Source organism: Xiphophorus hellerii, chromosome 2 (genome assembly GCF_003331165.1).
Source record: "Xiphophorus hellerii strain 12219 chromosome 2, Xiphophorus_hellerii-4.1, whole genome shotgun sequence".
Taxonomy (NCBI): domain Eukaryota; kingdom Metazoa; phylum Chordata; class Actinopteri; order Cyprinodontiformes; family Poeciliidae; genus Xiphophorus; species Xiphophorus hellerii.
The window spans coordinates 7,664,637-7,690,354 of record NC_045673.1 but is presented as its reverse complement, the minus strand read 5'-3'; the positions used below and the strand labels follow the sequence as shown (position 1 = coordinate 7,690,354).

The window sequence follows — 25,718 nt, the reverse complement described above, 5'->3', positions numbered from 1 at the left end:
TTTTGGACTTCAGTCACTTAAATCACTCTTTTTTTCTTTTTTTTTTTTGGCCCATTTTGCCTGAGGAAAGAAGCTGCCTAATTATGCACACCTTGATGTAGGCTGTTGAGATCCTACTAATCTCACCTTAAATATCTGGAGATTATAGTGCCTGGTGTGTTTTTCTTTTAATATTTTCTTATAGCAAACTTTATGCTGAAGTAATATGTTGAATTTACTTGTCTTGTTTGTACAACTTCAACCAAAAGGCTATAATCGCTATACTATTTATAGATGTGGAAATTATTTTTGACTGGTTTTGGTGGCGTCTTCATCTCAAAATAAGAAAACATCACTGATTGATGTTGCCTTTGATATTAGAATCTGATCTACCACATTTTGACATTTTACATTATTCTGCAAAGTTTTAACCACTGCGCATTAAGGGGAAAACAGCGCTGAATTAACTTAGTGCTGCTTTCCAGTCACCTCGGAAAACGCATACGTGACCCTGTTTGATTAGTTTGTTTTTAAACACTATTTTGCCACATGTCGCTGGCGGGCTCTGTCGATTAAAATGCATATAATTCGTTAATTCTAGTAAAGAGCGATAATAATGGGAGTGAACGATGATAAGGGATTGCAACCTAGTGTTGCTTAGTTCCTACTGTCATGAATGCAACACACTCCACCTCCTGACGTGTTTACATGGTGGGCGCCTCTGCTAAGCGGTGCGGTGACTTTGAGTAACATTCAGGTGGCGTGTATCTCTTAAACCTTTAATATTAAACATATTGAACTGCAATACAGCCAGTAGTTATTACTAAAGTGAAAAGGAGAGTTGAAAATATTTGAAACAGGGTAGGTTTATGCTCCTATTAACAGCTTATAGCGGGTTAGCTTCGCATTATTTAGCTAGCATAAGTTAATGCTGTGCTTTTTCTGTGAGATTTATGAACATGATTTGAAATTAATGGTTTACCAGCTCCAAGTTTAAGATAGGAAACCATCCCATAAAGGTTTATTTATAGTTGATAAGCGGTATATTAACAGATGCAGGCCATGCGTGGATCAATACAGATCTAAATTTGCAGTGAAGTGACTATTAAAACCACAAGTGTTATTGTATTATATTGGGATTTTAAAAGACAGGGGTAATAAAAAGTAGAGCTTTAAGGCGAAGTAGAAGGTAAAGGTTTCGTGGTGCATTTATACCTCTATCATCTGCTACCTCTTAATAAAATACCGTGCAACAGGCTGTTTTAAATGCTACCTAATTAGAATATTGAGCTCACCTGTGCTCAATTTAATCAAATATAAAACCTGCTGCTTTGCAAAGGCCTCAAAAGGTTTGTTGCAGAATATATGTGTACAAACAGGCATCATCACAACAGACGGGGATTAAATTGTGGAGAACTTTTAAGGCGAAGCAACCGTGGAAATAGTTAAGTTACTTGAAAACACCATAGAGGCTTTGAATAAGCAAGACAGTAAAACCAAAAGTACAATCCAGAACCACCATGTATAAGTTTGTATCAACACATATTTATGCGTTGAACAAGTTTTGTTAGATTTGAAAACTTGATGTTCTGTGCTTTTTGTTCTAATCTTTAGCTTGAGTTATTTTGCAAAAAGGAATGGCTCTAAATATGCAAAGCTGATACATACTCCCAAAGACTTTACAGCGATGATGACAGAGAAAAATTGTTCTACAAAGAGGTGCTGGGAGTGAATGTAAATCCATGCCACACTTGTCATGTAAAACATTTTTTTCTTACTTTGCAATCAGGCTCTACTTTGAGTTGCATTGCAACATAAAATCTCAGTGGAATAATTTGACGGTTGTGGTTATAAAGTGACAAAGTTCATGGGATGTAAATACTTTTGCATGCAGACTGCTTTTACCACAATGCAAACAATGTTATGGTCTGTCTGTGTGAGATTTGTTTGTGTGCGCCACCAGTACTGACAAGTGACCTTTTTCTTCAGATTAGTCCCTTAAATGTTGGATGACATCTCAAAAGGAAACCCTATTAATTTTTTTCTTATTGTACCCTGGTGTATTTTGTATTGGATTTGACCTGCAGACACGTTGACGGTATTTTCTCATTCATTGTTGTAACATTGATAGAAATGACTTCCCAAATCCGACAAAACTTCCATCAGGATTGCGAGGCTGCAATCAACAGACAGATCAACTTGGAGCTGTATGCCTCCTATGTTTATCTCTCAATGGTGAGAAACACTTAAAAGCCACTTTTGTTGTGTATTATTTTATAATTTAGTGGAAAATGTGTTGCTACTTTATTACCCGGTTTTCTCCTTTCTTTAAGGCATACTATTTTGACAGGGATGATAAATCCCTAGAAAATTTTGCAAAATTCTTCAATGCCCAGTCGAAAGAGGAGCGTGAGCATGCAGAGAAGCTGATGAGTCTGCAGAACAAGCGTGGAGGCAGAATTTTCCTGCAGGACATTAAGGTATGCAAAGATACTTTTACTAATCAATGGAAATAAATTGTTATTGTCAGCAGTTGGGTCATTTTCAGAATGTAAAACCTAATTTCACAACCAGTGGTGCACTTTTGTGTGTTGAAAACAGTCCTCTTGAATATGTACACGATTTTGAGTCATTGAATAATTGACTCAAATAATTCGAGTCAATTATTTGTGTGTTAGAAACCCGATAGAGACGAGTGGGGGAGCGGCCTGGAGGCCTTGGAGTGTGCTTTGCAGCTAGAGAAAAGTGTAAACCAATCCCTGCTGGACCTGCAGAAAATGGCAGCCGAACATAATGATCCTCATGTGAGAAACAGCCAAGAAGAACAAGCAGTTTCAGATCTCTCCTTGTGATCTGACATTTTTCCAATACAATGTCTTTTGTCTTCCTATACAGATGTGTGACTTTGTAGAAGCACATTTTCTGGATGAGCAGGTTAAATCCATCAAACAGCTGGCAGACTGGATCTCAAACCTGCGTCGCATGGGCGCTCCTCAGAATGGGATGGCCGAGTACCTCTTTGACAAGCACACCATGGGAATGGAAGCCAGTTAAACTGAGTAGCAAATCATCATCCATCTTCACCTCTGGGGAAGCATTCTGTGTTAAAGGTCATGCAAAACTTCTCAAAATATCATTTCATGTGGCATTATAGTTATTTATGCATCAACCTTCTGTGGCAATATTTAGATAAATATGTGTTTGGAGTTTAGACCATGCCAAAGTAATATTTATCAGTGGTTGTATGATGGGAAAAGTTCACCTTCACAGCTGGATTAAGACCACCCTATGTTCTCCAGAATTTACAAAACCATTTGAATCATCGAAAACCTCATTGTAGCGAGGAGGCAAGCAATGCCATACTGCCTTGTTAGTACTAGGCACATATACTAGTCCAGAAAAAAATAAGAAACCACTTAAAATGAGCAGTTTCTCTGATTTTACTCTTTATAGGTATATGTTTGAGTAAAATGAACATTGTTGTTTTATTCTATGAACTACTGACAACATTTCTCAGAAATTCCAACCAAAAATTTAGTATTTATTTGCAGAAAATGAGAAATGGTCAAAATCATGAAAAAGATGCAGTGCTTTCAGACCTCAAATAATGCAACGAAAACAAGTTCATATTCATTTAGAAACAACAATACCAATATTTTAACTCGGGAAGAGTTTAGAAATCAATATTTGGTGGAATAATCATGAGGTTTTCAATGGGGCTCAGTGCAGTGGGCTCTTCATTTTTTCCAGAGCTGTTTTTGTTCTTGCTCCATTATTGGCTATCCTACTGCAATGGAGTTGCCACAGGGAATACCACTACACTAGGGTTTTCCCCTCATAATCTGCAGAATTTACCTATAACTTATAAGCGGTTTCTGGTCCTAAATCATTAGTTTCAGCCTTAACGTAGAGGAACAAACTTTATCTTCGTCAGCTTTCTGACAGCACAAGAGGATGCACTTGAAGGGTTCTCTGTCCTGAACTCAGTGAACCAGTGTAATTATTTTTATCTGAGATACTTCGCAAGTGCAGGATCCACACAGAACGTCCTCAAGATGGGCTTTTTGATAATCACTGTTTCAGTTTATTTTTAGAGTTGTGCTGTTTTTATTGTAAAATTATTTCAGAAAGCTTTCTCATCCTTCTCACCGCCCTCCAGATCTAAATACAAAACCACGGCTACCGTTAGACATCAATGCAAATTCATTCCATTCATTCTGGACATGAACTTTCAACAACCTCCTTGTCTATATTTGCAGTTTATTTGCTTCTAAAACGCCAGGATTCATACTCCATAAGGAGCACAACACATAAAAAATCTTCAGGGCAAAATGCACAAGCGTCATGCTGATTTCTTTTTTTTGGGAGCAGCAATGCTGCTTCCAGGCTCTTTCCTGTAGAATTTGTAAATAATGTCCTACCACCAGGATGTCTGGAGAAACATTGCTAAACTGCATCATGCATTATAGGGACCGCTGACTTCTTGAGGTTGTGGTGCGGTCTCAGACCAGTGTGAAGGAGAACTTGCTGAAAGATATTCATATTTTCCAACTGTAAAATTGTTTTGCTTATAACCGATGAAGCATTGGTTTCTTTCATTAGCATTATAGCCATAACCTGTACTTTGAACTGAATTACAGTCTTAGAAACAAAGCCATACACTTGTACTCAGTATAGATAGTGAAAATAGTAAGGATTATATTTTTCTTTCTAAATTGATCTTTTTTATTATTTAAAGTGATGGATACCCATTACATCATATATTTTCCAAACTTTGTTCATTATTGAAAAACATTGTTTTGTTGTTATAATTTTTGGTCAGTTTCTTCATAACTTTTAAAATTTGAGTTCAGTATTCTGTAGTTACTTTACAACATTGAATATTCTTGTACGTACCAAACGCTTATGAAAATAAAGCAATAATATTCAAATCATTTGTGGGGTTTATTTTTATTTAAATAAACAATGATAAAAGTATCACAGCATGTTATTTAATATATAATTTAATAGCATACAGATGGACACAAAGCTAAGAACTGGGATATAAACAGTTAAGCTTGGTTTTCAGCAGAAGTGTACAAGTTTCTGAAATTTCTTATTGGCTCAGTGTCAGTTCATTTAAGGGGATTTTTGCATAAGAAGTAGGTCAATTCTGAGCTAATTCAGGAAATAGGCTTTAACACAAAGTCCTTAATTTGCAGATGTGAGTTTGACATAATCCAGCAATGTTTCATACATATTGATTTCATATTAGATATGTAATAAGGTACTTTAATGTTCAGCATGACTGGGTGCTGGCTTTAAGACATCTCTTGTCATCAAACTAATTCAACAAGAGTCACAAAGAGCTAATTCCTTTTTACCACAATGTTTCTTGTTATTTCATTGATTGAACATAGAATCAAATATATAAAAGGTTTCAAATTAGTTCGTTTTTTCCTCAGTCCTGCTCCCTTTCTCTTCCTTATTCATCTCACCGTCCACCAGAACTCCCAGCAGATCCCCCTCAGTCAATGAGATTCCCGAATCATTGGCTGAGCTTTGCTGACTCGCTTCTTGTGAAGGTGCAGATGTAGAAACTGTGTTCATGTTGGTACTCGACCCAGCACTTCCGCTCCCATTGCTCATCCTCGGATTTGAGGTGAAGTTTCCATGGTTGCTAAAACCACTGTGGCTTGTTCCATTGCAAAGACTTCCTGTTGTGGCAGCGCTGTTGGTGCTTGTTGCATTAATGCTGCCGGAGCTACTGTTGGGATTACAAGGATTTGGTGCCGCTGTGTGAGAGGGGGGAGTGAATGAGAACACTCTTTCACCTCCACCTCCCGTTGCCCGAGCACTCAGGAGTCCTGGCTGGCTTTCAGCAGCTGGGAGGGTTTCTAAAGTGAGGCGAGGGGGAGGTGGGCGTCGGGACAGTAGGCCATGTCCTGGTCTGAGTTTAGATATTGGGCAGAGTTCCGGTGCTGGGTCGGGGAAGGAGAATGCTGGTCCACTCTGTGAATCTCCCTCCCCACTGAACCAGGGAAATGCAGAGGATGGAGGTGGTGGAAGATGGTTGGGTGTGTCAGGAGCCAGTAACTGGGAGCCCACTGTGGGAGGGGCCATGGAGCTGCAGCTGCGATCCCAATCGTTTTGGGTCCGCCGGGGATGCCGAGGGCGAGGCACTGCCGGGGGCACACAGTGAATTGGTGTTTGGGGGCAGCTGTAAAATCCTGGCCTTTCATACATGGGAACAGTGGAGAAGGCGTAGTCCGGATCCCGGTCCTGGTTCAAAGGGTAGCGGGTTTGAGTAGGGGTCGATGGTGCTTCTGGGTGCAAGTAAAGAGGGAAGCGGTTCAGTGGAGCTCCAGGTCGACGGCGAAGCAGAGGAACCCGGGACGAGCGAGGAAAGTTTGGGGACTGGACGCCCAAAAGACGGCCCAACCCTCCAAGTAGTGGAGTGGTATAGTTGGCTTCTTCATGTTCTTTGATTTGTTCCAAGTTGGACTGGAACTCCATCTCCTCCTTAGGAACACTAGAGGGCATCAAGTGGATAATTACCCAGGTGTAAAGTATTCTTTGATTGTTTTCCAGGTAATAAACACATTAGTTTACCTGATATCTAGAGCCGAACCCATGAAGGAGGGTTTACGGTGTTCAGCACTGGCAGGAGTGTAAGGAGGCTGGGGCTCCGACTCATTCCAGTACATGTCCCTCTCAACCAGTGGCAGGCTGTCATACATCTCATCCACGGACAAAAGAGACACCTGAGACATAATGGAAACCTCCACAAGTCAAACACAACAGCCGCTGTCTGTTAAATTTAAAATACAGCTGGGAAATAGTTTGCACCTGCAGGTTTCGATCAACTAGCCAGTTTGTTTCAAAATCATCATCATCTTCACCAAAAGGGTTTATGAGTTGCTCCGCCACCTGAGACCATCAAAACAATAGATCATGTTATTGAAAGCTAAAAGTCAGAAGTGATAATAATCTTTTAACTTTGTCTCACCTTCAGCCAGCCAACATAGAAAAAAAACTGCAGCAGGGTAAAAACCGGCAGGTAGAAATCCACATCATGTCCCGGATATCCCTGCGCAGGATCCAGGAACTGTCGGCCGATCAGACAAGCCAGAAAGAAGCTGTAGACCGCAACTGTTGCCACCTAATTCAAAGGCATCAGTCATTTGTTTAACTGCTACTGCTGTTATTGAGATCCCAATTGTAGAAAATAAATCCCCCCAACCTGAGTGTAGACGAGAGGCAAGCTAATCCAATCATAACCGTACAACTTCATACACTTTGCCCTCAGGCTGTTCAGCTCCTGAATGGAAAAAAAACAAAAAATGGTACAGGTAAAATGAAGGATGTTTATAAGTTAATTCATGTCTAGCCAACAGGCTGATGTAAAACAAAGACCTACAGTGAGAATGGCTGTGAGAGCCACATCATTGTTGATGCGACCCTCCGTCCGTGCTCTCAAAGCCAAGTTAACGAACCATGTACAGGGCACCCAGAACTTGTTGTGGGGGGAAGGTAGATCCTCCAGGTGCCTCAGTTCCTCTGAGGTCATCAAACCTGGAAGGAAGAAACATATCATAGAGATGAAGGTGTTATTTTATACCACAGGGCTGTTGGTATAAAAGTATACACCAAGATCCTTTCAAGACCCGTTGGATGTTTTTCATTTGTAAGCCTATTGGATTTCATTGCCATGCCGTACCTGCCTGCACCAAATGCTCAGTGGTTGGAAACCTCTTGTAGACGGCAGTACTGACAGAGCGGTAGATCAGAACTCCTGAGAGGTTGACGTAGCGCATTAGTGTTCTTCGGGTCAGCCTTGCAGTGTCATCGGTCCCACGGACATGGCCTCCTACTAGTGCTGCCAAACGGTCTGGCCAGGGTATGTTCTCAAACTGACCCCACCAACGGGAAACAACCAGAGTCACATAGAAACCTGTTATTTAAAAACAAAAAAAAATTAACATCAGATATGAATCACAGTTTCAAGAATTTGTGCTTGACTTAAAGGGGCTGTATGATGCAAAATTCACATTTTGCATTTTTATGCACTTCCATTTGGATCTCTTACTTCTAAAAACAAACCTAGCATGTAAAAAACACTTTTTGGCAATAAGTTAATATTTTTTGGTGTCTGGAACATGAGCTGTTTTAAAAACCTTCCAAATGTAATGTCACTGCCCTTCACCTACAATAGCAACACCAGCAAAGCCCAGCCTATCTACCTACAAGAGGAGCTGGAGCACATTTGGTCAGCTGGTTTTACTGCTTTATGAACTATACAATGGCTGCTGGAAAAGACAAGTGCTTTGTTATTGACTTACCTTCTGGAAACCAATTGCTGCATTCTTGTTGGTTGTGCAAGATACTCTATTTCTACATTTCAAAGATGTGCAGTTGTATAATTGCACATCTGTTTGCAGCCATTTTTTTTATGTGCGAGTGTAAACATTGAGTTGCAGGACGTGGCCAACATTAGCTTATTTGGATTTGAAGTGGCAAGAGGTTCTAGAAATCCTCATTCTGAAAGGAGTTCAAAAGTAAGCAGAACTGAGCAGACTAAAATCTCATTTAGTCTGCTCAATCATTTTGCATAAAATTTTATGCAAAAAAGTGTGATGAACAAAGCCTATAGAACTATCCTAACCTGTTCAAGAAAGCACAACAATTCACCTTTAAAACCACCAAAACCAACTCACCCAACACAAACGACACAGGGATGAGTTCTGCGTAGCGATCACAATATATTGACAGCTTCTCAAACAACCTTTTCTGCTCACTGCTTAGTAGAAACCTGGTGAATAAAAACAAAGTTCATTCATAAGCAGTGAGGGTATGACCAGTTACCCCAACATGTGTGTTTTTGGACTGTGAAGAGAATACACCCATGCAAAGGGAGAATATGCCAACTCCACATAGAAAATCCTTAACTAGGATTTGAACCCATGACCTGTTTTGATGTGAACAGTCCTGCAAAATATCTTTTCAAATGTAATTTCAGTTTCTTGTCAGTGGTTCTCAGTTTGTGTGCTGAAACTCTCGTAAGGGGCTTACTGCTTCTGTCAAACATAATTTTCCTTTGAAGAGATTTGCACAAGTAGCAACATAGCAAGTGGTCACAAACAAGCTTTTTTCTCTACATAATCCTCCTATTTTGTGTCAGGAATGTTTTCAGAAATGTACGCCAGAACATTTCTCACATTTGAAACTTTACCTAATATTGAGTGTTGTCTAAGCTTTATGCTTAATAATAAAATCTATTAACTGCCCTCAGTTGTTCAGAACAATGTTTTAACCAGCTTATTAAATGACTGACTATTGAAGCTTAGAAAAGATATTCACTTAATTTACGTTCAGGCCGGTTCATGGCTTCTTAATCCTTAAACCTGCAGGGACTGTTCACCCAGAGGACCTTCAAAGTATCCTTGACTGATGTTTTTGCCGTAACCCTGAAGTGTTTTGCTAAAAGAAGTTTTGACTGAATTTCTGTAAATATGTGTCAAAGTACAATCCTGTGGATCTGCATTTACCCCTTTACAGACTTGTTATTTCTAATATGTACATTTCTACATTTCTAACAATTTTGTAAGTCAAAGATAAAGTGAGTAAAAGCCAAAAAACAAACTATTTCAAAGAGATGATTTTATTTTCCACATGAAAAAACCTGTCCCAAACAATCCTTCCAAATACCAAAACTAATTACCCCTTATACAATAAGAGGTAATTATTGTATTAATTCTTCCATAACATAAAAGCAACTCGCTTTTATGTTATGGAATAATTTTGACCCACTCTTCTGTGGAAAATAGTCTTATTTGAGGCCACATTGGTGTGTTTTTGAGCATCAACATAATGTTTACGGTTACAGGATCTCAGTTTCATATAAGTCCAGACTTTGACTAGGTCACTCCAATGCCTTCATTTAGTGTAAGGCGTTCTGTTACCAGAATTGGATTTCTGGTCACAGAAATGTGACATTGACCCTCTTGTTCTTTTCGGCCAGATTTTCTCTCCGTCATTTTTCATGTTGGGCCAGATTTGTTTGTCCCCCTAAAAAATTAAAATCAGTTTTGTACTTTGTAGTTATCTTTGTTTAATACTAAAATGCTTTTAATTCTTTGAAACAGAAATACATGTCACTTCTTCCTTAGGCTGTCTATTTACAAATTTAGAACAACTGATAAGTTAATTCTCAATATTTTTTGTCCAACTAAAAATACATTTGCATTTTTATTTGATGATTACATATTGGAAACCTTGACTGTGTAACAGCTTCAGGCTAAAGGTGGTATTTTATCTAGGAAAGTTATTTCTTTGTTGTGTTTGTAGTTTTATTTTTATTGTGGCTGACCAGCACAACATTAGTTTTTATTTAGGAAATCCTCCATTTACCGTGTAAATGTAAATGATAGAATTTGTGTTTGCTTTCTGTTTCTTTAATTGAATAAATAATTGGAGTGAATTAGTAATCAATATAATCATTGATTATGCTGATATATATATATACTATGTATTGTTTTTATGCTTGAGTAATTAAGAGAAATATTCAAAATCTGCTTTGCTTTTTCACAAATTGATGTAATCACTAAGTGGGCTAGGTAACAAATCCATTCTTCAGAGGGAATTTTTATAGCTCATGTAATCAAAATAGTTAATTGATTATATTGCTATTAATTCATACACAGTAATATATTTTAAGGTAGCACATCTGCATTAAAAAAATAAAAAAAGCTAAATCTGTTTCTAAAATGGATAAAAAAAAACCCAACTGCTGCTGTCAATGTGAGAGGAAACGTCTGATTTTCTTAGATACTTAATAATGATGCAGAATCCATCAGATTGTAGTAACGTGTATCATAACAAGCACCATACATCATTATTAGAGCTTTTATCTGTACTTATGCAGAATCCTACTACTTTTTGTTTTTAATGAAGGTTTTAAATGATTAATCGACTCCTATGATTACCTGTAAACAACGCTGAAGAAGTAATAGAGTACAGTGAAGATGATGAGCTCTCTGTACAGCAGTTTGTAGATGCTGCCTTTCCATCGCAGGAGCAGGTGAAAAAAGGTCCCCAAACCTGCATCAGCAACTCTTCGAGAGTATGTCACTGTCATTGCTGTTTTTCACTGCTTCTTCTTCTAGACCAATCTGTAGGCAGAATGTGGTCTAACATGAGAGAACCCGATGGAGCGTCTTTGTTTTTTGGGCTCTGCTTGAGTTCAAGCTTCAGTGTTTGAACTGGAACTCATAAGCCCAACCTGGAAACAAATCTACAAAAACGAACAGAGGGATTAGTTTTATAACATATATGACACCTTTATTATTCTAAAGATTTACCTGCGTTATGAGCTGAGATTTAGCACATTGCTCTAATGCAAAACACATTTTATTTAGTCAATCTATCATTAAATAAGTGATTTTATTTACAGTAATGTTTTTCAAATGAATCTGCTAAAACACACCACGAAGTTGCCTTTTAAAGATCACCTTTCAAAGTTTTACTATTTAACAGCTCAGAACTGACTGATGCACTCACCAATATGAAAAAAAAAACACCTGGCCATCCTACTTGTTGTTGCTCGAGATGTGGGAAGGCAGAGCCCAGGGACAATGTTGGAAACGGGAAAGAAGGAAAGGAAAAAGTAAGCAAGGCTCTCCCACACCTCCGGTCACTTGATGTGTTAATCTGTCTGTGCAACAAAGCTGCATTGTGAGGCCAGATCCTGCTAATCTGAGCAAATCTGAGCACCACACTGCTGCCACAAATAGACATGAATGTTGAGTGCTGTGATCTGACACTGAGGAGCATATCACATATTACAAGTTGTTAATTCATACACACACATATTAATTTTACTATACTAAAAAAAGCCTGTCTGAACATATCATTATCTCTGAAAGAACACTTGGTTTGTTTGACTGAAGCGGTTTTGAGCCTTCAGGTGAAAACTATGTTCGACCCCCTCAGCTGGAAGAAATGTGTACAGCTGAGTTGTTACTGGTCAGCAGAGGTTAGTGATTAACCCTTCCTGCCAAACCAGGAGACTCAGATCAGGGCGACGTGCAGGAGAGTTTAGTGAACTAAACTCACAGGATTAACTAAGCAGAAAAGTGCTGTTTTGCAAATTTTTGTGCTCTGGCAACAAGAAATCATGCTGGTGAGTATTTACTTTGTATTTCTTTAGTTATAAAACTATTTTAAACATGTAGATTTAAAGTTTTTTACAAGTGTGGTGCCTTAACTTATGTCTGACTTATCTGAAAGAAAATGTATTTCTTTAGCATAACTTGTGAAGAAAAAAGTCTTTCACCCTGTTGTGTGGATTTTAAGGTATTGTTTTTGACTTTCTTCTCTGTCAAGTGCTGAAAAAACACAGGCATCAGGTATATCCACCTCAATTTCAACAATTTGCCAAAGCAATTCTTCACAAAGGATAATTTGCTGCTTCTCACTTGGACTGCTTGAGAAAGAGACAGAACCACATGGATGCTTTCGAGGGAATTCACAGCGTCCATATTTCCTCATCTCCACCGACTTCAGCCTCATCCACCCGAGGGTATGAAATCCTGAAGGCAGGTCGGTCCGGAATAGCAGTCTACTCCTCTCCAGTTTTCTTTGGGACATCTAAAGTGCCTGCAGTCAAACACCAGTCCAGCAGGGTCACTGCAGAGGAAGGCTGTGTTGTTGGACAGTAAGTGTCACTTTCTGAGCAAACAGTGGCAACAAATCTGCAGAAGGGAACATTTTTTTATTTGCTTAAATACCAAAATTGAAAGTCTATGCTAACATGGCAGATGACAGTATTTGATATAGGCAGTGTGGCTTTCTGCCCAGGGCGGCACATCACATGGTGGGCAAAAAAACCCAAAGGTTATTCAAGTTTCTGTTGGTTATTTGGATGTTCAGTAAGTGGAAATAAAAAATGCCACTAGGTTAGGCAAAATGTAGCACTGTAAAGACATCCTGCTGTACAGTGAGAGAGGTATGCTTTCACATAGCAGGAGCTGGGCGGTGCACACTGCTAAAACATCTATTATTGTGTTGTTGTTCCACAACAGAGCGAGATTATGCTGCGTCAAAGTGAGTGACGTGTAGAGAGCTTTGCATTGTTGAACATTCTGGCCTACATTTTAAACCAAAATGACATCATGCCTCAAATCAGAAATAACTTTGCTCAGGGAAGAATCAGCCTCAGTATCTCTTGCTTTTTTAGCACAATGGAAAAACATGTGGGAATCTAAGTTTCTGAAGTAAAACGTGATTTTAAAGTAGGATAGAAAGTGAGTGTCATAAGAGGCTATGTATTTCTGGTTATATGTTAACATTTCTGATAAATTAGACATTGAAATAGATTTCATTTCTACTGAATGCTGTTGTGTTGGGCCCCAGAAGGAGATGCTTGCCCGGGGTGCCAACTATAGGATTCCCTCCATTTATTAGCTCAAGCCAACACAAATAGAGTTGGGATTGATCAAGTGTCTTTGAGCCAGTTTATGTCTCTGTAATCCTTGCATGACACTTCTTTCTTTATGTTTGTGGTTTTCACTTTGATATTAAAGTTTGGCATTAAACAATAAATATCCTGGACTTGAAATGGGCTTTTAAAACTGCGCCTAAAGAACAGTTTTGTATTGTGATAGTATCTGTGTCTGCTGGGATGAGTCTGACGGGAAACTGGGAGTGGAGGTGCTGTCATGTGACCAGAGAGGAGGGCAGAAGAAAAGGAGAAAGTTGTTTTCTGTCTAAGGAAATGAGTATTTTATAGGACATTCTGAACGGCACACTAGGAACGTGTTATAAACCAAACTGCTATACTGTTTTTCTTTCCCTTTTTTGTTTTTGAGTCCTGCTCCTTCTCTGCTGCTGCTGCTGTTCTTCTTGTCGACGTCAGCGTCCGCATTCCTCCCCTGTGATTTAAAACGGCTGGGATTAGTTTCAGCGAAACTAGCTACCCTTAGCTCACTTTGTTGGGTTGTTTATTTGTCTAACAACAAGAAGAGTGGAGAAAAAAGGAGGAAAGGGGAGGCTGACACGCGTGAGGACACCAGTGGGGGTATTTGTCTGCTGTCCTGGACGCTGACAGGGTAAGGCTGAGCATTAAAGATTAAAGAATTGGGACTGACAGCTAACTAGCTCAGACTGCTTAAAAACCTTATTCAGCCACTCTTCGACTCAAACTGGGAATTTAAATATTACTAAAACACGACATCCAAAGGCTGCGAATGCAAAATCAAAGTTTTTCCAAACTATGGTTCGTGGTTCCTCTCTGGTCCGAGGTTGGGGAAAAGGATGTCAGATATTAAAGCTAAACCATGTCATAAAATTCAAAGGGTTTATATATCAATCCAGGCTGTTTCATCTAAAGATTTTTTTTTTTAAATGCTTCAAGGAAATCCAAATACTGAAATGATACATGCATAATGAAATCATGTGTTCAGGTTAAAAATTAAGACGGTTACTGTGCTGTAAACGCTGAAGTTGCTCCAGGTCAGTTCACATTGCCACCAACTGAGATTCACTTTCTTGCTCTTCCTACTTCAGACCTCCAAGGAGATCATGGTGTTGGTGTATTTTTTTCCCTACACAAATGACAATTGTCATTCTGTATTAAAAAAAAAATTCCCAAATCTCGCACTTAATTTAATTCATTTATTTTTATAGGGACTTTGTACATAAACATCATTGCTCCAATTGTAACAAACAAAAGGCTATTTTCTATTGCAGTCCACTGCATGGAAAAATTTTACATTATCTGAAAACCTCATATTACACTTTATTCTCGATTTATTTTTGCTCTAAATCCCTATTTAGACCAGTTGATTCTTATAAAATGTGATAGATTATAACCCCAGACCAAAACACAGTAACAATGAGTGATATTTATTGAAGTTACAAAATGCACATTTTCTTATTAAACTCAGAATTAGAATCGTTCTAGGAGTAGATTACAGAGGTGTTTTTTAATAAATCTGCATGGCAAGGTAACAATAAAACAGACTGAGGTAGAAACTACTTACAATTTACTTACAATCAAAACACCAGCAATCAGCCAATGTCATTGACAGGAATGTGGGATGCATATTTAAAGATATCGGTTCAATTATGTAATCACAATGGAAAACGTGTACAACTCTCTCATGCACAAATGTCCTAAAATATATAACTTTTAATGGAGACTAGGTGGCCCAATATAACCTTTTAAAGCTTTTCTATAATCTCTCTTACCATTTTCATCGTTGTGCTTGGTGGTGAGATGAACCAGATTTCTCATGTAGTCTTATTTGTCACAGTCCCAATTGCTTTAATCTTTTTAATTAACACTTTAATGGTTGAATCTACAGACGTTTCTTTTCCTGTCCCAATTTTCTGATGATTACATATCTGTTCAAACTGTTCAATTTCAAAAACTAAAGCACTAGAACAAGTCGACCGTTTTGAGCTTGATAAAGGCTGGATTTATCACACTGTGCAATGGAAGATACCAGACTGTACAAACTGTTACTGGAGCAGAATCAAGTCATAAAAGACCCATTAGTCCAACAATGAAAGGAAGGCAAGTTATGGGTGTTAACGATCTTATTATTAGCGCTGACTCTGAGAAGAGTGAGATGAGGACAAGGAGCAGACGTCTGTCACAAGAGCACTCGCACTCCAAGATTGTATTGTAGGTTGTTTGTGGTCAGGAGAATACTATCACACTGAATGGAGACATATTAAAGCAAAACCTTGAAATCTTCTGAAAAAATTTCCTTCAATCAGAACCTTGAAGAAGGTTTTATTTTTGTGTTTCTCGTATTTTAAAAACTGAGCGAACTGTGCCTTCTGTATCACGTCATTGTTATTTCTCAGGGAAACAGGAAGTCATGGACTTTCTAATTAAATACAGCAATCAGTTTAAAGTATACATCTAAAATCTTCAGCTCTGTTTATTATTTTATGAACTCCGAGGAGTAATTGTGGCAATAGTTTGTTTGTTTAAATAATCCCCTTCTAAATAAATGTGCTCAAAGTTCAGTGTGAGAATATGCTACTGCAAGAAAAATCGAATTTATGTTACAGCTTTTTACACATCTTTATACCAGATATCCCAGTAAATGTTATATATTATCTGTTGACGTAAGTAGGTTAGTAAGGGAAAATGTGTTCCTCTTTTTGAGCAGTAAAGGTTTCTACAAATTATTGAACTCCACGGCTGTAAATATAAGAATACCAGGGTTAGTTTTCTGTATTTCAAATAATTTAATGATGCCAAATGTTTGGAGATGTTGAGGTGGTAAATAAAAATCTTTATGAAACAGCATAACACAATCTCTTTCTGCAGATGTTTATGACATGTACTCAACACAGCGACATACTGTATGTTTTCTATTCCCCTTTTACGTTAGTATTTTCTGAAGAGTTTATGATGTTGTGTTTTTTGCAGGTTGGTAGATCTGGATCCAGAGCCGGTGACCACAGCTGGAGGGAGGAAGCCGGGATGGGCCCATCTCAGGCAGACCGCACGACGATCTCTGCCGGCTCCGCAGCTCCTCACTGGAAATTAAAGAAAAAGAAATCAGAGAGAAGGGGTCAGAGATCCTCCGGGAACAGCTAGACGCAGCAAAGAGGGTATCGTAACCTACTTGGTGTTTGCACGCGGGGCATACTGAATATAGTTCAAAATGGGTGGGAAGAAAAAGCTGACCATGCAGATGTTCTTCGCAGTAAAATGTGTTTCTGTCGTTTGCTTCTTCGCATCTCAGGAACTGAAACTAAAAGACAAGGAGTGCGAACGTCTGTCGCAAGTCAGGAATCAGCTGGAGCAGGAGCTGGAGGAGCTGACTGCCAGTCTGTTTGAGGTCAGCAGCGTTCGCCGCTTTCTGCTGAGTGGACTTTAACTCTGCTAGCTGCTGACTGGGAGCCGCTGCTGTTGGAGTTATGGAATGAGCGCAGATGCTTACGTTTCAATCTGGATGAATTTATTTCCTTAGTACTTCTCAGGAAAAAAGGGTCATCAGCAAAATTTTTAAAATGCTGGAAAAATTTAGAAATGCATTGTTTTGTTTTATTCATGTGGTGACTTTATTTCAACAGGAAGCCCATAAGATGGTACGTGAAGCTAATGTGAAACAAGCAGGGGCAGAGAAACAACTCAAGGAGGCTCAAGGAAAGGTGTGCCACGTTATTGTTTATTTCCATGTCTTAAATAAGGCCTTTTGTCCACTTTACTCTTGTATTTCACACAGTTAGTGAACATTTATGTCTGGATTTTGCTTCCCAGATTGATGTTCTGCAAGCGGAGGTGACTGCGCTCAAAACTCTGGTGTTGACGTCCACGCCTTCCTCACCGAACCGGCAGCTGCATCCCCAGCTGCAGTCATCGGGCTCCAGGGGTTCCTACAGGCGCGGTGCGGGCCACATCCGCACCAACAGCGTCGGCGCAGCCTTCCAGACCTCATCTGGAAAACCGGAACCTTCTACTGTTTCCATTCAGTCTGTGGCTACAGAGGAGCGAGAGGTAAGTGGGAGAAACCTTTTTTTTCCCCAGAACTTGCACATTCCTTTTTTCCTCTAGCTTCATCTCCTTTTCAGTCAACTCCATCGCATAGAGCTGAGTTCTCTTCTCATTTTCCTTCTGCAGCCACTAACCTCTCCCTGACCTGTTCTTCCTGTCTGTCGCTGGTTTTCTCTTCCTTTCTCAGCCTGCTGTTCCTGCTCTCCTCTCTCTGATTCTCTGTCTACTGCCAGGCCAGTCAATCAGTGTAAATGCTGGCCAGGACCAGAGAGAGGGCATAGGAACTGATAACAAACAGGTAACTTGCTTGTAAGACATTCATTCGCTGTACTGTCGTGCACCTGTGTCAAACTCGAGGCCCGTGGGCCAAATCCGGCCCGCCATAGCTTTTAATGTGGCCCTTTAGATCTTAAACACCAAGCTTGCTTAAAAGTTATGTTTTTAATCAAATCAATGCAGTTTTTATCCGTTTACTGCCAAATTATATCAATCAGTCCCTCCAGTTTCTTGAAAACTATAGTGGAAATTCACACAAAATAAACAAATCCCCACACATACATAATTGGGAGTTTATTGCAGATTTTTCTCAGAAATTGTCAAAAATTTTCTTACTTGTACTAAACAGCTGCCCTCCGCCTTAATTGATGTCAGATTATAGTCCAAGATCTATACGAGTAATAAAGTAAAAAGTCACATTTACTGTCATAAATAAGTGTAAATATTTCCAAATTAATACCACAAACACTTTGATTTTTATTGCAAAAAATCACAATAAAGTATCACAAAATCCTGGAGGGACTGAAGAGATGTTCAATAATATTATTTAATTTTAAGAATTCATTGACATTTTAACAGCTTGTGAACAGGTTTTATCAGTACATTCTGGCACAGCCGGCCCTTTAAGATCTTGATTTGGCCCAAAGCAAAAATGAGTTTGAGTGTAATTTTTCTAGTTTCAGGTTTTTAAATGCATCACTAAAAGTTTAAGCCTTAAGGATCACAAAGAGAACACACAGAATTCATATTTTGACATGAAATATAACTAATTGTTATCAGAACTTTTTAATAATGACTGGCTGAACATCTTACAGTTACATTACCATAGCAATCGCTTGGTTTTTTGTAAGCGAAAAGCTTAATACAAGCATCATAGAGATCTGTGACATCAATGACTAAAAACGAGAGGCAAATATTAGAAAAAGGAGCAGATGTAATGTTAGTCGTGTGGAAAGCAATTTGGAAAAATATCTACTAAGGCTGAGGGCTATTGAGCAATAGTCAGAAGGTCATATGATTCTACTGAAGGAATCTCATGATTAAAGAGGAGACACGCTTCTGGATTGTCCATCCATCCATCATTTTCTAATACCCTTGTCCCTAATGGGGTCAGGAGAGGCGGAGTCACCCTGGACAGGTCGCCAGTCTGTCGCAGAGCAACACAGAGACAGACAGGACAAACAACCATGCACACACACACACACACACACACACACGCGCCCTCACAGCTGAGGAGAATTTAGGGAATTTACAGTCATGTTTTTGGACTGTCGGAGGAAGCCGGAGTACCCAGGAGAGAACCCGTGCATGCACAGGGAGAACATGCAAACTCCGTGCAGAAAGACCCCGGGCCGGGAATCGAACTCAAGACCTTCTTGCTGCAAGGCAACAGTGCTACCAACTCTGCCACTGTGCAGCCCGCTTCTGGACTGATTAAAATTTTTTTTCAAAATCCCTCCACACTGTTTCACGCTTTCAAGAGCTTATGGTGCAGAGACACCTGAGAGAACGTCCTCCTGGAATCAATGCAAAGCCAGATTCTTAATTTAATGTAGAATCTTTATTCGATTTTTAGTTTTTGAAACAATATCAATTCTGTTCCATTAAAAAACTTTCCTTACGAACACACGGAGGTCTACAAGGGCATTTTATTGTGAATGAATATATTAGGGATGGTCAAAAGGGACTAAAATAAATAAATACATCATTAAAACATTTATTAAATCCACCATAGAACAAGTAAATGTTTAATTAAATGCTTAAATTATGTATTTAATAAACAATTTATATATAGGTGTTATTAAATTGTTAAATTCAAACATATAATTGGTGGTGCAGATAATTAATTAAATGTGTGTTGTAACATAATATTCAGAAAATGAGGCTAAACAATCAAAACAGTGATTGACAACATACAACTTCACTTGATCAAAAAAGTGAAGTTGTTCTTTAAAATGCACTTTCTGAAATTTATAAAGGGATATACAGTTGCATATACAGTATATAGATAGATAATCCCTGCTATTAGTTAAGTAAATGTCTTTTTACCAGCTTCTTTTACAACATTGGTAGAGTTCACTTACATTTTTTGGCTTCTGGATGCACAATAGATTTGGGTAGGCCACACCATAAGCTTAAACTCGCCTGGTTTGTCTGCCCGCCCTAAAAAAATTATGTGTACATCAAAAGAAGTAAGTTGGGATGTTCACTGTTGGTGGTACAGATGCATTACGTAAAGTGGATGAAATAATGAAGTTATCAGAAATAATTCCAAAATCTTCACCAACTTCTCATAAAATAAAAAGCCAGATGTGGTTGTTCTTGAACATGATATTTTCTTTTCCTGAAGGAGACTGCATCAGTCCGTGGTTTTAACAAGTTAATTATCTCAGATTAAAACGTGTTAATTATCCTTTAAGCTGTTACTGTGATGTAACTGAGAACTACCAGAACCCTGAGTCCTTCCAAGACTTTGCCATTATTTTGTGATCTTTTTTATTTTTTTGCAATCAAAATCTCTGATTTTGAGACACTACTCTAGAAATATTTGCAAGAAATCTTGCTATAATTTTTCCCCTCTCTAAGCCTCTTCCAAAATCTACATATGGAGGAAAATAAAGATGAAAAAATGAGAAAACAGATTGGACACAAACATTTTTATTTTTTAGAGAACTGAAATGGCTCAATTTTTGCTACTACCCATATCGATCACAGGCTAAGGGTTGACATCACGTCAGAAATACTGCCACCTACAGGTGGAAGTTAGCACTCACTTAAACCTAAAGTTTTTGTGTGGAAAATTTGCAATAAATTCACAATTATGCAATAGCACAAAATAGTGTTTTTTATTATCTTGCCACGCAAATATATTTTTTTAAACATAGAATGATTTCTTCTTTCATGTAAACCTTTTCTATTTCATACTAACTTGCCAATTAAAGGTGGTTAATGTACGTTGTCGCTTCATGACTCGAGTAGTCAGTTCACTGACTGTGTTGGTGATTGTTTGCTTTCTCTCTACAGATGGACTCGGTTCTGTTTGCAGAGTTTTTGTTGTGGAGGGAACATCCGAGTCTGGACCAATCCTCCGCCTTCCTGAGTCGAGTTTACCGCGAAGACATCGGGCCGTGTCTCTCCTTCACGAGATCAGAGGTCAGAGTCTCACTGCCTCCTTTACAGAAGCCAAACCTTGCTCCTCTCATGAATATGTGCATGTGTGTGGATATTTAACTGCCTGTTTTCCACAGCTGTCCCAGCTGGTCCAGAGAGCAGTGGAAAACAACTCCCTGACCATCGAACCTGTGGCCATGTCGGCTTTACCGCTGGTGAAAGCATCGGCTTTAGAGTGTGGAGGTCCTAAGTGAGTTTGCGTGTTTGTAGCGATTGCTATGAGGGGCCGTTTAGGACAAAATTTACGTTTTGTCTCTCACACACTACCAAAAACTCTCGCATACTCCAAAAAAGTAGCCACGCACACTCCAAAAAATTACGTTTTGTCTCTCACACACTACCAAAAACTCACGCATACTCCAAAAAAATAGCCTCGCATACTCAAAAAAATTACGTTTTGTCTCTCACACACTACCAAAAACTCTCGCATACTCCAAAAAAATAGCCTCGCACACTCCAAAAAATTACGTTTTGTCCCTCACACACTACCAAAAACTCACGCATACTCCAAAAAAATAGCCTCGCATACTCAAAAAAATTACGTTTTGTCTCTCACACACTACCAAAAACTCTCGCATACTCAAAAAAATTACATTTTGTCTCTCACACACTACCAAAAACTCACGCATACTCAAAAAAATAGCCACGCACACTCAAAAATTACTCACGCACATTCAAAAAATACTCAAATTGCGTATACACACACTACTAAAATGTCACACACACACACACAAACGTTAACTTTCTCGCTCACATACACTACTATCAGCTCGCTCACATACACTGTACTAACAGCTCGCACATTCACAAACGTTAACTTTCTCGCTCACATACACTACTACCAGCTCGCTCACATACACTACCAGCTCGCGCACATACACACAAACGTTAACTTTCTCGCTCACATACACTGCTAACAGCTCGCACACACACAGACGTTTATCTCTCACATACACAAGACTAAAGTTGAACACACACACAGTACTAAGACTCGTTTTATGTATGTGTGAGAGCGAGACTTTTTTTGAATGTGTGAGAGCGACACTCTTTTTGAATGTGTGAGAGTTGTCACGGAAGAGGCGGGGCATAATTTTTGGATCAAACTGCGCATGCGTAGATCCTAAACTATAAGTTTCGATTGTTGACTCACTGTATGTTCTATTACTTAGTATATTTGTGCTTTTAAATATATATAGAACGTTTAACTTTCTTGTAGATTAAATGTGCTATAGAAATAAATGAATCTGATTGATTGATTAAAAATAGCAAAATTGCTGTAGTACAATCTGTCCACTGGGTGCCAGATTGTAGCACTGCGGGCAGTCGTTGAATCGTTTAATGCGCCTGTCAAAGTGCTGGTTGCCTCCGGAGAAGATAGAATGGTGTTTAAAATGGCAGCTGCCTGACCAATTCTCTCTCGTTTCGAATTAGAGTTAGCCATGTTCGGTATAGCAAACTCTTTCTTCTTCGGCACTAGTTGGCGCCGGTTAATAATTCCTGTAATACTGGCACCCAGTGGACAGATTGTACTACAGCAATTTTGCTATTTTTAATCAATCAATCAGATTCATTTATTTCTATAGCACATTTAATCTACAAGAAAGTTAAACGTTCTATATATATTTAAAAGCACAAATATACTAAGTAATAGAACATACAGTGAGTCAACAATCGAAACTTATAGTTTAGGATCTACGCATGCGCAGTTTGATCCAAAAATTATGCCCCGCCTCTTCCGTGACAACTCTCACACATTCAAAAAGAGTGTCGCTCTCACACATTCAAAAAGAGTCTCGCTCTCACACATTCATAAAGAGTGTCGCTCTCACACATTCAAAAAGAGTCTCGCTCTCACACATTCATAAAGAGTGTCGCTCTCACACATTCATAAAAAGTCTCGCTCTCACACATACATAAAACGAGTCTTAGTACTGTGTGTGTGTTCAACTTTAGTCTTGTGTATGTGAGAGATAAACGTCTGTGTGTGTGCGAGCTGTTAGCAGTGTATGTGAGCGAGAAAGTTAACGTTTGTGTGTATGTGCGCGAGCTGGTAGTAGTGTATGTGTGCGAGAAAGTTAACGTTTGTGAATGTGCGAGCTGTTAGTACAGTGTATGTGAGCGAGCTGATAGTAGTGTATGTGAGCGAGAAAGTTAACGTTTGTGTGTGTGTGTGTGACATTTTAGTAGTGTGTGTATACGCAATTTGAGTATTTTTTGAATGTGCGTGAGTAATTTTTGAGTGTGCGTTTCTGTCCTCTGTTTCGCTACCTGGTGGTCAAATCATTATCACTGTTTGTGGTTTGGGCTCATTCACTGATGATTTCTGATCCTATAGCTGTAAGTTTTCCACTCTTGTTAACGTTGAGCAGTTGGATCCATGGGCACACTAATAGTCACTGTCTCATCTATAATCTTTGTCTTTTCCAGTGGATTTAGGGCTTCAGTAGAGACGTAAGTCCTCTCAGGAATCAGTCAAACTTTATAATTTGCACTAACTTGTGTTCTTGTCTTCTTGTCCAGATTTAAATGTTAAAAATACAATCTTTAAACTCTGCATGTCTTTGCAATCTACAACCGTTTCCTTATCTTTCTGTGACTAACTTTCTGTTAGAGCTTATCGCTATTGTTTTCATGAATGTCTTTTAAAATAACTCATCTCTGTTCAGAAGAAGTATTTGCACTGTTTTAACTTTTTCACATTTTGTCATTTTACAATCAAACTTCATTGTATTATATTGGGATTGTATGCGACACCAGCACAGAGCAAAAGTGAAGAAAAAAAGATTTTTATTTATTTTTTCCTAAATCTGAGAAGCGTGGCTTGGATTTGGATTCAATCCTTTTACGCTCACACCCTTACATACAATTGAATTATTTAATTATATTACATACAGCTGTTCAGTTAAGAAGAAAGAGGTTCGTTCAATAACATTATTGAACAAACAGCAGACCATAAATATGTGGCAGTGTTTGTAGCAGATTTAGGTTGTAAAACAATATCCTGAGCTTTAAACACCTCGTTCAGGCAAAGATGACCATGGAAACTCTGCAGAGTAACTATGCGTGTGAATTTGTTAACAAGACATCAGTTGAATGCGTCACAAAGCTGGCCTTTGTGGAACAGTGGCGGGAAGAGAAACACTGGTGAAAGAACGACACAAGAAGTTTCATTTAATGTTTGCCACATGCAGCTGTATAAAGCAGCCCAGAAATTGTGAAAACTGTCGTTTTTTTTCACCACTTTGTTTTGACTGTCTCGTAAAATCCCACTAATTCTTCAGTTTGTGGTTTCAAAGTGACAAAATGGTCATAAAGTGCAGAGTTTGACGCTCTATTAAATACTGACTGTCGACACTGTTGGAGCAGAAATGTCTTAACAGCTGATTTTTCTGCTTGTAGAAAATGTGCTTTGAGCGGCTTGTCACGAGTCTGCCAACATCGCATCAAGCTGGGAGACAAGGGGAGCTACTATTACATCTCTCCATCAAGCCGAGCTCGGGTAACCGCTGCGAGTTATTTTCAAAACTAAATTAGAAATCGTTCTGTTGCTGAGATGGAGAGCTGCAGAGTTTAAATACTTCTTGTTATCTTTCCAGATCACGGCTGTGTGTAATTTTTTCACGTATATCCGGTACATCCTGCAGGGCTTAGTGAGACAAAATGGTAAGTAAACATAAGCATCTGTTTTGTAGCCTTGTTTTGCTAACTTTGATCTTGTCTGATGGCATATTTTTCCGTCACCTTTCAGCGGAGCAGATATTCTGGGAGGTGATGCGACTTCGCAGAGAGATGGCTGTCGCTAAGCTGGGTTTCTACCTGACGGACCAGGGCTAAATGACTTCCCAGCCAGACTGAGTCCTGATTAGTCACAAGTCTGGGAGTTAGAGAAGTCTATTTCAGTTCAGGACCAGGTTGTACATCATTAGTGAAGGGAAGCAGGAAATGTGCTACATTTTGAGAATGTGATGAGAAAATCAAACCAGCCTGCTGGATTACGACCTGAAAATAATTATGGGATTATTGCTGTGGTATTCCCCCTGTTATCGCCACTTTTGGGCTCCATTAGGAAATGGGAAGGATATTATCTTCCAAAGAAATGTTCTGCAGAACTTCTTATTGGAGCTCAATAGATGTATTGATATAGAGTGACCTAACAGACCAGAACCACTCCAAGGAGGTTGTCTCTTACTTGAAAAATTCAGCAACATTTGTTTCTCACAGAAATATAAAGCTCAACTCCTGCCTGCATTCAGGTGACATACAATTCAACACGCCTTCCTACGTCTTCGCAGTCTCTCGTGTGTGCATGCTCTTCCTGCTCTGCATGATAATAACATCATAAACTAGTCACCTTCAGCCTCTTGCAGCTCCATGTGATTCCTTTATTTAATCAGATATATTCTCATTAATCACACCTTTACTCTCAGCAGTCACAGCTTTACATTGTACAGAGGGTAAGAGCTTTATTACAGTTAATTACAATGCTTCAAATGTACATTTGCACTCTTCAATGAACAGTACAATAAACAAGCCATAAATTACATAGCCATATTAGACAATGATTTACCTCAGAGTGTAAATTTCTTATAGTAGCCCACTTTTGTTTTGAATAAAACATGAATGATTTACTGTGCAATATTTGCTTCTTAGCCAAATTATTGTTTTTTGTAAGTCAATGTAATGATGAGTAACAATGGAAACACTCCAATAAACATAAAGCACTGTTGCTTAAATGTGTGTTAATGACAGAGTTGTTTATTTCACTCTAATTGCAACACTCAGAACAGGTCACTGG

The 25,718-nt window shown here is 38.8% G+C and overlaps 3 protein-coding genes across 4 annotated transcripts; 2 read left to right on the top strand and 1 right to left on the bottom strand.

The window, feature by feature from the left end:
* The first annotated feature begins 656 nt into the window (after positions 1 to 656).
* On the top strand, positions 657 to 3,402 carry fth1b (ferritin, heavy polypeptide 1b). Of its 2 annotated transcripts, none has more exons than XM_032545249.1 (5): positions 657 to 736; positions 2,111 to 2,214; positions 2,313 to 2,459; positions 2,658 to 2,783; positions 2,875 to 3,402. In XM_032545249.1, the coding sequence occupies exons 2-5, from the start codon at positions 2,113 to 2,115 to the stop codon at positions 3,031 to 3,033; spliced, it is 534 nt and encodes a 177-aa protein (XP_032401140.1). In that variant the 5' UTR covers positions 657 to 736; positions 2,111 to 2,112; the 3' UTR covers positions 3,034 to 3,402. The 2 variants fall into 2 exon arrangements, with proteins under 2 accessions (XP_032401140.1, XP_032401134.1); XM_032545243.1 differs by having other exon boundaries at positions 667 to 839.
* A 1,184-nt stretch (positions 3,403 to 4,586) lies between these two features.
* best1 (bestrophin 1) lies at positions 4,587 to 11,239 on the bottom strand. Its single transcript, XM_032545227.1, has 9 exons — positions 10,944 to 11,239; positions 8,676 to 8,770; positions 7,679 to 7,912; positions 7,379 to 7,533; positions 7,202 to 7,279; positions 6,968 to 7,120; positions 6,808 to 6,888; positions 6,571 to 6,722; positions 4,587 to 6,490 (listed from the first exon to the last, which is right to left on the bottom strand). The coding sequence occupies exons 1-9, from the start codon at positions 11,093 to 11,095 to the stop codon at positions 5,404 to 5,406; spliced, it is 2,187 nt and encodes a 728-aa protein (XP_032401118.1). The 5' UTR covers positions 11,096 to 11,239; the 3' UTR covers positions 4,587 to 5,403.
* A 5,200-nt stretch (positions 11,240 to 16,439) lies between these two features.
* rab3il1 (RAB3A interacting protein (rabin3)-like 1) lies at positions 16,440 to 25,660 on the top strand. Its single transcript, XM_032582126.1, has 9 exons — positions 16,440 to 16,590; positions 16,725 to 16,820; positions 17,056 to 17,133; positions 17,243 to 17,479; positions 20,777 to 20,905; positions 21,001 to 21,113; positions 24,323 to 24,422; positions 24,520 to 24,586; positions 24,672 to 25,660. The coding sequence occupies exons 3-9, from the start codon at positions 17,068 to 17,070 to the stop codon at positions 24,755 to 24,757; spliced, it is 798 nt and encodes a 265-aa protein (XP_032438017.1). The 5' UTR covers positions 16,440 to 16,590; positions 16,725 to 16,820; positions 17,056 to 17,067; the 3' UTR covers positions 24,758 to 25,660.
* The last annotated feature ends 58 nt before the right edge of the window (positions 25,661 to 25,718 follow it).

What these genes read in the sequence shown, in the direction of transcription:
- fth1b (XM_032545249.1), top strand. Translation starts at nt 2,113, where the DNA reads ATGACTTCCCAAATCCGACAAAACTTCCATCAGGATTGCGAGGCTGCA. An exon ending in CCTATGTTTATCTCTCAATG is followed by an intron (nt 2,215 to 2,312) that starts GTGAGAAACACT and finishes CCTTTCTTTAAG; the next exon opens with GCATACTATTTTGACAGGGA. An exon ending in CCGAACATAATGATCCTCAT is followed by an intron (nt 2,784 to 2,874) that starts GTGAGAAACAGC and finishes CTTCCTATACAG; the next exon opens with ATGTGTGACTTTGTAGAAGC.
- best1 (XM_032545227.1), bottom strand. Translation starts at nt 11,095, where the DNA reads ATGACAGTGACATACTCTCGAAGAGTTGCTGATGCAGGTTTGGGGACC. An exon ending in TGCCTCTCGTCTACACTCAG is followed by an intron (nt 7,121 to 7,201) that starts GTTGGGGGGATT and finishes CCTTTGAATTAG; the next exon opens with GTGGCAACAGTTGCGGTCTA. An exon ending in GGTTCGGCTCTAGATATCAG is followed by an intron (nt 6,491 to 6,570) that starts GTAAACTAATGT and finishes GATGCCCTCTAG; the next exon opens with TGTTCCTAAGGAGGAGATGG.
- rab3il1 (XM_032582126.1), top strand. Translation starts at nt 17,068, where the DNA reads ATGGTACGTGAAGCTAATGTGAAACAAGCAGGGGCAGAGAAACAACTC. An exon ending in TCTCCTTCACGAGATCAGAG is followed by an intron (nt 20,906 to 21,000) that starts GTCAGAGTCTCA and finishes TGTTTTCCACAG; the next exon opens with CTGTCCCAGCTGGTCCAGAG. An exon ending in TTAGAGTGTGGAGGTCCTAA is followed by an intron (nt 21,114 to 24,322) that starts GTGAGTTTGCGT and finishes TTCTGCTTGTAG; the next exon opens with AAAATGTGCTTTGAGCGGCT.